Source organism: Rhincodon typus, chromosome 3 (genome assembly GCF_021869965.1).
Source record: "Rhincodon typus isolate 14 chromosome 3, sRhiTyp1.1, whole genome shotgun sequence".
Taxonomy (NCBI): Eukaryota; Metazoa; Chordata; class Chondrichthyes; order Orectolobiformes; family Rhincodontidae; genus Rhincodon; species Rhincodon typus.
The window spans coordinates 21,661,590-21,673,416 of NC_063334.1; the positions used below are offsets into that span (position 1 = coordinate 21,661,590).

The 11,827-nt window shown below is 38.9% G+C and overlaps 1 protein-coding gene across 1 annotated transcript in view; it reads left to right on the forward strand.

Annotated features, from left to right (window-relative positions):
* Positions 1 to 11,827, forward strand: part of haus6 (HAUS augmin-like complex, subunit 6) — a 44,804-nt gene that overhangs the window by 4,035 nt on the left and 28,942 nt on the right. The window contains exons 3-8 of the mRNA XM_048619979.1: positions 162 to 240; positions 2,971 to 3,100; positions 5,705 to 5,849; positions 8,158 to 8,223; positions 10,637 to 10,682; positions 11,743 to 11,825. Of these exons, the coding sequence (XP_048475936.1) occupies positions 162 to 240; positions 2,971 to 3,100; positions 5,705 to 5,849; positions 8,158 to 8,223; positions 10,637 to 10,682; positions 11,743 to 11,825 (549 nt within the window). The remainder of the gene's footprint in view (positions 1 to 161; positions 241 to 2,970; positions 3,101 to 5,704; positions 5,850 to 8,157; positions 8,224 to 10,636; positions 10,683 to 11,742; positions 11,826 to 11,827) is intronic.

The following is an 11,827-nucleotide window of genomic DNA, read 5'->3' on the forward strand; positions in this document are numbered from 1 at the left end:
TGTTGTGTTTCCTGTTGGCAATCTCCATTTCAAGCCTGTGCAATTAGCATTTGACTTGCTCATTTTCATGTCTAGATTTTTATGGTTCTGTTTTTAAAATGTGGAGCTTACTTTGTACATAATTTTTATTTGATTTAAGTCATTTCTTTATCTTTCTTAAGGGATTGTTGGCCTATTTATGATAAGAAAAGTGCTGCATGCTTTAGGAAAGTGTGCTTTGAGTGGATGAAGAAAATTGCAGTAAGTAAATAATAAACCTACTAATAAAGATGGAGGTAATTGCTTTGTGGTATTATTGTTGGACTATTAATCCAGAGATCCAGGTAATAATCTGGAGAACCATGTTTGATTCCTCACCATTGGCAGATTGTGAAATAAAAAAAAATCTGGAGTTAAGGCTCTCATGATGACATGAAGCCATTGTCAATTGTTGGAAAAACCCTCTAGCTCACTAATGCCCTCTTATGGCCTACAGTTGACTCTCAACTGCCTTCTGAAATGGCCAAGCATGCCACTGTTTTGTATCAATTGCCATTAAGCCTCATCAAAGAAATGAAACCAAATCGATCATCTGGTCATAACCTAGGCACTAGAAAAGACACTGACCATGCAAAATCTTGCTTGCTAACGTCAGGGGGTTAGTCCCAAAATTGGGAGAACTGTCTCAGACTCATCAAGTGACAGTTTGATATAGTCATACTTATGGAATCATGCATTATAGACAATGTCCTAGTCACTACCATCACCATTCCTAAATATATCCTGTCCAACCTGCAGGATAGTCCCCAGCCAGTGAGGAATGGATTGCCCTGGATTACATTCAGGAAGGCGTTGCCCTAGAAGTCCTCATCATGACTTCAGACTCCACAAAGCCGCAAGGCATCAGTTAAACATGGGCGAGGAAACCCTGCTATTTCCCACATGCAGTCTTCCCCTGGCTGATGACTCAGTAGTCCTCCATGTTGAACAACACTTGGAAGAAACACTGAAAGTTGCAAGGGCGCAAAGTGTACTCTGGGTGTGGGATTTTAATGTCCATTACCAAGAGTGGCTCAGCATCAGCATGATTGATGAAGCTGGTTGGGTGTTAAAGGATAGAGGTGCAAAACTGGAACTGTGGCAGGTGGTGAGGGAACAAACAAGAAGGAAAAAGGTACTCGACTTATCCATACGAATCTGCCAGTTGCAGATGTATCTATCCATGACTGTATCTGGAAGAGTGACCACCACACAGTCCTTGTGGAGATAAAATTCCAACTTCACATTGGGAATACCCTCCATATTGTGTGGCACTATCACAGTGTTAAGTGGGATAAACTTTGAACAGATCGAGCAACTCCAGGCTGGGCATTTGAGGCGCTATAGGCCATCAGCAGCAACAAAATTGTACTTCAGCGCATTCTGCCACCCCATGGCCCAGCTAACCCCCACTTGACCATTATCATGAAGCCAGGGAATCAGTAATGGTTCAATGGAGAATGCAGGATGACATGCCAGGTGTAGAACCAGGCATGCCTAAAAAAGGAGGCTCAATCTTGTGTGGCTACCAAACAGGACTACCTTCGTACCAAACAGCATAAGCAACATGTGATAGACAGAGCTAAGTGATCCCACAACCAAGAGGTCAGATCTAATCTTTGCAGTCCTGCCGTATCTAGTGATGAATGGTAGTGGACAATTAAACAACTTACTGGTGGAAATTACTTCACAAATATACCTACCGTAATTATGGAAGAGCCCAACATGGCAGTGCAAAAGATAAGGCTGAAGCATTCGCAGCAATTAGCAATGATCCATCTCACCCTCCTCCTGTGGTCCCCAGCTTCACAGATGCTGGTCTCCAGCCAATTTGATGTTAAGAAATGGTTGGAGGCACTAGTTTCTGCAAAGCCTACGGGCTGTGGCAACATTCTGGCAATAGTACTGAAGACTTGTGCACTAGAAGTTGCTGCTCCCCTAGCCAGGCTGTTCCATTACAGTTACAGTACTGGCATCTGCAATGTGAAAAATTGCCCAAGTCTGTCCTGTACACAAAACAGGACAAATCCAACTCGGCAATTACGTCTGTGCAGGAGTTCATCAGGTTGCAAGTTGCTTCCCAGGAGTGTCGCTGACTGATATTTAACAGTCCGATAAGGAGACATTGGACAGATAGCTAAAAGCTTAGTCAAGGAAGTAGATTCCAAAGAATATCTAATGGAGACAGTGATCTCAAGGCATTCCAGAAACTGGGGGCCATGGCAGCTAATGGAACAGCAGAATTGGAGGAAAAACAAATATCTGGACAGGTTATACAGAGACTGAGACTTTGAAGGAATAGAGTGTCTTTTTACTAAATTCCCACTGTGGTTTTCAATTGAGGCACTTCTTATTTGGCGATCATTTTGGTCAGAAAACATGGTTGAGTAGGACCTGATTTTGAGTTAGTACGGTGGCATTGGATTTAATGAGGGCAGAAGATGGCAACGTGGCTCAGAATATATAATGGGCAAGTTTACTGGTACAAAAGCAAAGATGAATAGATTTTAGTTGTGGCACTGTTAGAGGTAGAAATGCGATATTTTTGTTGGCTTGGCTACCTGAATTCAAATTCCTTTTGGGGTCAAATATGGCTTCTATGTTTCAAATCAGCTTCAGGCAGTTGCCAGGGAGGAGGGTGGCATTGAATAGGAAACTAATGTACCAAAGATGCAATGTCTTACTATTTGATCAATGGGAATTTCTGCCCTTCCAGTCACATAGTCTGACAATTTGATATTGGAGGAGTGAACGGAGATGTTGATTAGGTAGAACTGTGTGTCTTTTTATTGTAGATACTAAATATCACTGTTTTCATCTTGAACAAGAGGCAAGCCTTTCAGTGCTGTTGAGATGTAATTCTTGGGTGTATTCTCCATGGTATGAAATTGGTCTGTATTTGAGGCAGTTAGCATTCTAAATGAGATTATAATTCTTTTGTCTCTCCTCAAGGACGAAGTCGGAAACAATTTTCCTCAAGTCACAGCATCGTTATTTCTGTCTCCTGGAGGCCCTAAATTTACTAACTTAATGTACCATTTTATTAAATATGTGCTCGTGTGCAAGTTTCATGAAGCTGCAAGTAAGTACTTTTTGAGTATCCTAAAGCAGTATTTTTAGTTTTGTTTGAACAATTGAGTTGTATTCATTTTCGTTTGTATAGAATGTATACAGTAATGCATGTTCTTCCAAATTAGATTTAAAATAGCTTTCCTTGTTAACATCATCAAACTATAGTACACTGGAAAAGGAGGCTACTTAGTTCATATGGCCAGTTAGCTTAACATCTGTGACTGGGAAAATGTTACAATCTATTATAAATGATGTAACAGCCAAGTAATTTAGCAATACATAATATCAAGCAGAGTCAGCATGGTGTCACGAAGGAAAATTGTGCCTGACAAATTTATTAGAATTCTTTTTGAGGATGTAACAAGAAGATAAAGAAGGGAAATCGGTAGATGTAATATATTTGAATTTCTAAAGATATTCCATGAGGTTACTTAAGAACCTATGATTTCAGGGGTAATATATTAGCATGGAGAGTGGAATGGCTAACTAATAAGAGTTAATGAGTTGGGGTAAAGGAGCATTTTCAGGACGGCAACCTGTAACTAGTGGAGTGCCACAGGATCTGTGCTGGGGCCACATTGTTTACAATATATTAATGACTTGGATACGGGAAGAGAATGTACTGTCACCAACTTTTGGGTTGTGCAAAAATAAGTGAGATCGCAGGTAGTAGGGGTTGACATAAGGAGTTTAGAGGAATATAGACCGATTGAGTGAGCAAATATTTAGTAGATGGAATATAATGTAGGAAAATGTGAAGTTATGTATTTTGGCAGGAAGAAAAGTTGAGCTGAATGTTATTTAGCGGAGGAACAAATGAAGGAAATTACGGCACTCTCGCGGTCCTTATGCATCTCAAAAAGCTAACATCCAAGTTCAGATAACAAGGAAGGCAAATGATGATTTTAGAATAGTTTCAGCAAAATCTCCCAATAAGACATTAGTCAGATCAGGCCTGCAATACTGTGAATAGGTTCATGCCTTTTTTAAAATGCATTAATTGGATGTGGGTGTCATTGGGGTAGAGCAACATTTATTGCCCACCCCGAATTGGCCAGAGGACAGTTAAGACATTGCCACTGTAACACTGCTTATCCAAGAGAAGATACAGGTCTTGGAGGCAGATCAGAGAAGGCTTACTAAATTGATTCTACATATGAAGGGATTTTCTTAGGAGGAAATGTTGCTTAGTTTGAGCTTGAGGTTTTTTAGAATCCCTACAGTGTGGAAACAGGCCCCTCGGTCCAACAAGTCCACACTGACCCTCAGAGCATCCCACCCAGACCCATTGCCCCCTACAACCCACCTAATCTGCACATCCCTGAACACTATATGGGAAATTTAGCATGGCCAATCTACCTAGCCTGCACATCTCTGGATTGTGGTAGGAAACCAGAGCACCCAGAGGAAACCCACACAGACATGGGGAGAATGTGCAAACTCCACACAGACAGTTGCCCGAAGGTGGAATTGAACCCGGGTCCCTGGTTCTCTGAGGCAGCGGTGCTAACCACTGAGTTCTTTTGAGTTTAGAAGAATGAGAGGAGACTTCATCGAAACGTGTAAGATTCTTGCAGGTGCTTTTCAGAGTGGATGTGGAGAGGTGGTTTCTCCTGTGGGAGAGTCTGGACCAAAGGGCATAATCTCAAAGGGGACACTTAAGACCAAGATGAGTCAGAATTTTATTCTGACTGTAGTGAACTTGGGGAATTCTTCAAAGGATTGTTGAGGCTGGGTTGTGGAGAAAATTCAGGCCTGAGATTGGCAGATTTCTGATCATTAAGGGAATTGAGAAGGCAAAGAAGCGGAATTGAAGATTTGGATCAATCATAATTTTGTTAAATAATGAGCAGATTTGGTGGGCCAGATGACCGACTTCTGCTTCTGTCTTGGTCTTTTACCCATCGAGGTTTTTATTTGAGGGACAGTGTGGAATGATCCACTCCTTCCTTGTATCTCTACATTTGTTTTCCTCCTTTTTTAATTTAGTTTCCTACTGTTGACTTGAGTCACCAATAGGGTGATGAATACTCGAAGCTGTTTTGAAGCAATAGAAATCAATTTTTAGTGTTGTATAGAACTGATTTGCCTTGCCAAGAGGATGGGCTTATCTTAAGCCTGTGCCCCTGAAAAAGAACATCATGTCACTTGAAAATTCTAATGTAGTTTCATTTTATGAAAATTCATGTATTCTTGAAGATTCAAAAATTGGAATGTATTTTAAGAGGAACTGCAAGAGGTATATGCAATGACTACTGATAATACTAGCCTCTGGAATTCACTACACTTTAAAAAAAAAACAAAAAAGCCAAGACCAAACATTGTATAATTTCAAGAAGAAGTTAGAATTAGCACTTGGGGCTAAAGGGATCAAAAGATATGGAGGGGAAAAAAACAGGAGCAGGCTATTCAGTTGGATGATCAGGCACAGTCATAATGAATGGCACAGCAGATTCAATGGGACACATTATGTTTCTATTTATGGTACTTACTCTGTTTTAAAGGGTGTTCTGTGAATGTGTAGAATGTGTGAATTTTTGCATCAAACCTCTAGCATCGATTTGAATTAGTATGTTTCTAATTTGTTTGCTCCTCCCCATGCTATTAACAAAAGAAGATAGTACCTGGAAAACAATGACATTCAATGGAAAACAAGATTCCTGTTTGTCAGCAATGAAAAGTTGTATTGCAGCCAACTGGTTTTTAGAAGGAATTCAGAAAGAAGCTTTTATTGTTGGAGAATACAAGAGAAGGGAAGAGTAAGTATATTGATGCTTGATTTTTCTAATGTACAGAATTTTGTATTTATACTTATGAAACTTAAGGATGCACCAGAGTTGTTTGCTTCGCTTGGAAAACCAGTACATGTGTAACGTTGGAATCTTAACCAGAAATATAAAGCAGCAATTTTTTTTCCTTTTTAAATGATATTTATTTTTTTTCTTTTAATAGCTTTTTAGCCTTGCACAGCTCCAAGCTCTCTTTTTGCTCCCACTGACAGAACATTGGCATCTTAGACATTTTCCCTACCTTTATAACACCTCCTGTCTATTTGCATCTTTCATCAAGCTGTTGATGAACCAAATTTTTTTTAATTGAGTGCAGTGTTCCTCTTTATTTGTGCTTCTGCAAAAGACCTTGGAGCACTTTATTAGTGTCATGTTATGGGTTTATTATCTCTCTCCTTATTCTCATCACTAGATAATGAGTAAATTGATTGTTATATTTTTCTTCCCTGTTTTACATAAAGGAAGAGATGTAGACCATATCTCTTTTTCCTTATGAAAATCTCATAAGGTCTCCTGAGGAATATTGCTGAAATGTAACTTCACTTTGGGGGGTAAAAAAAAATTTCTCTTTCATACAGCACTAGTACAGGTGTTGATTGCTGTTTATACAGATTTTTCTTTTATAGCCTGGCATTCCAGGTTTTGGCATTGGTTTGACTTATTATTGTCACATGTACTGAGATACAGTGAAAAGTATTGTTTTGTTTGCTAACCAGACAAATCATACCTTAAGTAGAACAGAATGCAGAATGTAGTGTTACAGCTAGAGAGAAGTTGCAGAGAAAGATAACTCTCATCTGAGGGGTCCATTCATAATTCTGATAATACAGCAGGGAAGAAACTGTTCTTGAATTTATTGGTACATTTTCAAACTTTTTGTATCTTCTGCCCGGTGGAAGAGGTTGGAATGCGGTATAACTGGGATGGGAGGGGGTCTTTGATTATGTTGGCTACTTTCCTGAGACAGCCAGGAAGTGTAAATGGAGTCAGTCGAAGGAACGCTGGCTTTTGTGATGGACTGGGCTGTGTTCATAACTCTAATTTTTGGTGGTCTTGGGCAGAGCAGTTGCCATACCAAGCTGTGATGCATCTGGATAGAATTGTTTCTAGTGCATCTACAATAATTGGTAAGAGCCATTTGTGGGTGTAACAAATTTCCTTTGCCTTCTGAGGAAGTAGAGGCTTTGGTGTGCTTCTTGACTGTACTGTCGATGTGGATGGACCAGGATAGATTGGTGATATTTCTATGAACTTGAAGCTTTCAACCACCTCTGCCCCTGCACCATTGATACAGACAGGGATGTGTCTTCTACTCTGCTTCCTGAAATCAATGACCAGCTGCTTCATTTTGCTGATATTGAAGGAAAGATTGTTAGCTTTACTCCATGTCACTAAGCTCTCTATCTCTTTCCTGTACTCTGTCTGATCGTTGTTTTGAGATCCGACCCAATATGGTGGTGTCATCAGCAAATTACTGATCCGTTCAACATTTACTGACGCTGACCCTGTAACTCGGTGTGATTTCAAAATTGTCACGTTCAAAGAAAAGTTAGTTCAGTTTTGAGGAAGTCATTTAACCAAGCCTCAGTTGACAGTGGGGATTGGGGAAGTGAAGTTTCCTTTAAGACAAAGGCTTGCATCGCAACTAACCAACACATGGTCTAGCTCAAGGTAAGTGGAAAGTCATCAATGCATCATCTTACAGAATAAGTGCAATTCTAGTGTTTAGGAATTTTTTTTATCATGGAGACCCGTTTTATTTGTCTGGTGTTGTGACACCATAGTTAACATTCCATATTGGTCAGGGGGTACATCAGGTGTTGATTGGCTTCTGAGAAGCTCCTGAAAGGTTATTGCTAAGTCCAGTGACACAATTGTAACAGCCATCTTTGGCTTTTCAATGTGTGATTGAGAGGTCACTATATGTGTTAACATTGGCTTTTAATCCTTTCTTGATTGTCTCCAAGAGAAGTACTGATTTGACTATCAATCACAAAGGAGCTGGGTGTTATGGAAGGCATACAGGAGAGGGAAGATAAGTCCACAGTCAAATCAGCCATAATCTTTTTAAATGGTGGAGTAATTTTGAGGGACTGAGTGGCCCCAGGGTAACCTGGGGCGGCTAGCATGACCGGGTAGGTGTGGAAATGTGTCTTTTTTTTTTAGAAAGGAATATTGAGGGACTGAGTGGCTTACGGTTTCTTTTCTTCTGACATCCACTTAACTGTTCATTTGTGATAACCTCAGCATTATTAACCACTGTGATTTTTGTCTCCAGATTAATGGTTAAAGAAAATTCAATGTTGAAGAAACAGTATGCAGAAATGAAGGGCCACCTGGAAAAGTAAGGTGCCATTAGGGCTTTTTAATTTTAACTTCTTTGATGGATCTTAACCAGATCGCATGACCAACTTTCAAGGATAGTTGGTCCAGTTGTAGTCAGTCTGCATATTCAGAAAGGTATATTAATAGCTCATCTGATTGTCTGTCTGTTGTAATTTTTATAGATCCTGTGTGGGGCGGGGTTGTGGAACAAAAATGGCCCAAATCGTTTGCTCTGGATCAGAAACCTTAGGGCAAAGAAAAAGGTTGCCATACCTAACTTCCCAGAACTTGTAATCCTGAACTAAATGTAGAATCCATCCCAGCAGATGCATGCACTGAACCATGTAGGCATTATCAGAGGAAATCTCCGCAGAAGCCATGCCCCGCTTTGTGACAATATCTGTCTCATTCCAGTTGGAAGTTCAGTTTAGAGGTCCCAGTGCCTTTCCGCCAGTTATTCAGAGAGTAAATGGACAGGAAAGCTGGCAGATGACTGGGTGAGGAAGAGATTAATCAGAAGCTTCAAGTTTTCGTGCAATTACCATGCATCGAAAGTCCAGAAAGATTTTGATGATTATCTTCCAGTCTTGGGCTGTCCAGAGATTGAAAGACCTGGGCAGTTATCTCAGTTGCTTTTTCTTTTGTTTTTCCCCTGAACTGCCTGATATCCAAACTGATGGTTAGAACAAAATTTCTAATATCTAAAAGTTTGAAGAGAAGGCAGAATGCAGGTATGAAGAAAGATCAAGTGTTGTACGGGATTAATTTTTTAACAATCTGAGTCTTAGTAGCTTTTGTACTCCGGTATTGATTTCAGTGTCGGGATTGAATCAAAACAGTCTTATGATGCGTGAACGAGCCCCCCTCTTTGCAGACTTCTTGTTGGGATGCATAACGATTTGTTTTTTTAGCACCAGGCTATCCTCTCCAATAAAAATGCAGTTATCGAGCTTAACTGGAAGTAATTAGGAGCCAATCACAAGGCTTTCCGGTGCTTAAAAGAACAAACTATTACTTGCTAGTGCCAATGAACTAATAAAGATGAAACATTCAATACTTGGCTTTTGTGCAGGACAGATAGTGTAGGGTTGCATTCTGTATGTACCCACAGATGTAAGGCTAAGAGGGGCAGTGTCAGAACAAATCAAGATAAAAGAATATATGGCTTAAAGTTCTTCAGTTGTGCCTGATGCTGGGGTTGGTTGGACAGTTTCTTAGATGCAACCAGCAGTAGTCAATGTTGTAATTAATCTTAAAATTGTTTCTTCCCATGGGAACCAAGTCCGTTCCTTTTAGAAAAAGATGAGGAGACATCAGCTCAACTTTGAGTCATCTCCAACAAACTTCTCAATGTCCCTTAATTATAGTTTCACTGGTATATCCACTGATATGTTTCTTTACTAAGTCCATCCATGACAACTATGCTGTCAACTTCCAGTACTTTTGTTCCTGAGTGTAATAAGTTTCAACGGGTATGTGGTGTATTTCCTTTTTTGCACTCTGCCCCTGTCGTGGAACCAATTACTTTGTTCTGTCTCCTCCAACTTGAGGTGACTTTATAGTAAGTTGTCTGTCTTTTCTCAACGCAACTTGTAACAGTTCAAAGTGTTTTTTTTTTTTAAAATCAATTTTGCAGAATTAAAAGCATAACTTAATGACAAAAGTATACCCTTATGCCAAATTTTCAACTTGATAGTTCACAGCATTATCTTCATCGGGTAAGATACTTTTTTGGATAGGTTGAATATTTAAAACTAATTGACACGTTATGGTACTCTGGAGATGTTTGTGATTTCTCACTGCTGATCTCTCCTCTTACTGAAAGACCACTATTTACATTCCTGTCGGGGAGTGATTTCACATAAGCCTTTACATGTAAATTGCTGTTGAGTTGCAGGAATGGGGGTTACAGCATGTCATCTACTTTATTCTCACAACAGATTTTAATCTGTCGTGGTGCTTAGCATGAGGTAAACTGAAATGTGACATCTCTGAAAGTTTTCTTTATAATCTGCAATGCTTCCACTAAATAATGAAGTGCAAAAGGTGCAATCTGTGGGAAATAAATTGTGACGTTTAGAAAATGTTTTGTAATGGGCCTGTTTACAACAGTTGTGTTACAGTAGTAACTAGTTTGAATCTATTCATATGTACATTGGAGAAAACAGCTGGCATTTTAAACTTGATCATTCCCACCTTCCTCGCACCACCCACCTTTTCTCCCTGCTCAAGTCCCTAATAATTTTTACTGCAATACCACAACTGATTCACTTGCTGATGTTGAATAGAAATGATAAATAATAATTTTTCTCTGAAATGACTGGCTGTACCTAAAATTTCTAACACTTTACCTGAACTACCTGTGAATGCAAAACGATTTGCATAGTTGAATTCATTTAGCAAAATTCTTACAGTTTGACTTCTTTTGTTAGGGTTACTTGTGGCTTTACAGAAGCACGTAATCAGAAACCAGAAGAGGTTTGTACAGAATCTTTATTTAACATCACATCTTCATATTTTTCACTATCAAGATTGTTGACAACACTTTTGCTTTACTGGTATGTTTTTTGTTCTTGACGTAAGTTAGGTGCGACATCCTTACCTCAAGAGTAACCTAATATTAAGGAGTAGTGATTACATTTTTTTTATTTAATGTTTGAATGATTGTTCCAACAAATCTTAAAAACTTGATTACGACAAGCCACCGTGATCTTTTTGGATGGTTTTAGAATTGTTGCCAATATCTAAGTCTAAATTGCTAAATGAGATTTTCTCTGTGCTATACCATGGACCATTGAATGCTCTTTTCTTAAAAAAATCATGCTTTCATTGTAATCTGTTAGTGGGTATAATCTCTTTTTTTAATGGCTTTTTTTCTTGCCTGTCTATCCAATCTGTTCTTTCTTTATAATGTATGGAAGTGCAAAAGACATGTCTTAAATATCAAATATAAGCAAATTTTAAGGTCTTTACTTCAGTCAAGATCACCAACTTTTCCATTTTGCATTCTGTTATGTTTTGAAGTGTTTGCTTTCATTACTTTTTGAAGTTTGTCTTTGATTTTCATACAACTTTGAAGGCACTCCCTGATATAACATTAGCTAAGGAACCTATACCTTTTTGTCTGATACTGCTTTCACTGATGTTTTTTTCAGATTGATCAAAGGCTTGCATATAAAGAAAGTGTTCCTGTTGTGGTTCTTGCTGAGGTTATTTGAATTAAGTTTTTAGAATTATAGTACCTCTTATCTTTAAAAACAAACTGGATTTTATTAAAATAGCACATTTCTAATGACTGGGCATCCTAACGTGCTTAACAACTAACACAAATGTAAGAAACATGGCAGGCCAACATGCATACAGCAGAGTCTCAAATGGTAGTGTGATTAAGATCAAATCTTTCTTTTTGTGATGTTGAATGAGAGGGATCAAAGTGGTGTTTACCCAGTTTAGAAGTTGTGCAAGTAAGGATTTATCTTATTAATGTGAGTACCGTTGAGACTTTATTAACTTATTACACCACAAACCTGTTATTCAGCTCCGTAAAATGTGGAATATTGTAACAGACACCATGTCTGAATTAGAAGAAGAAAAGGAAGTAATTGATTCATTGTTGGATGGGC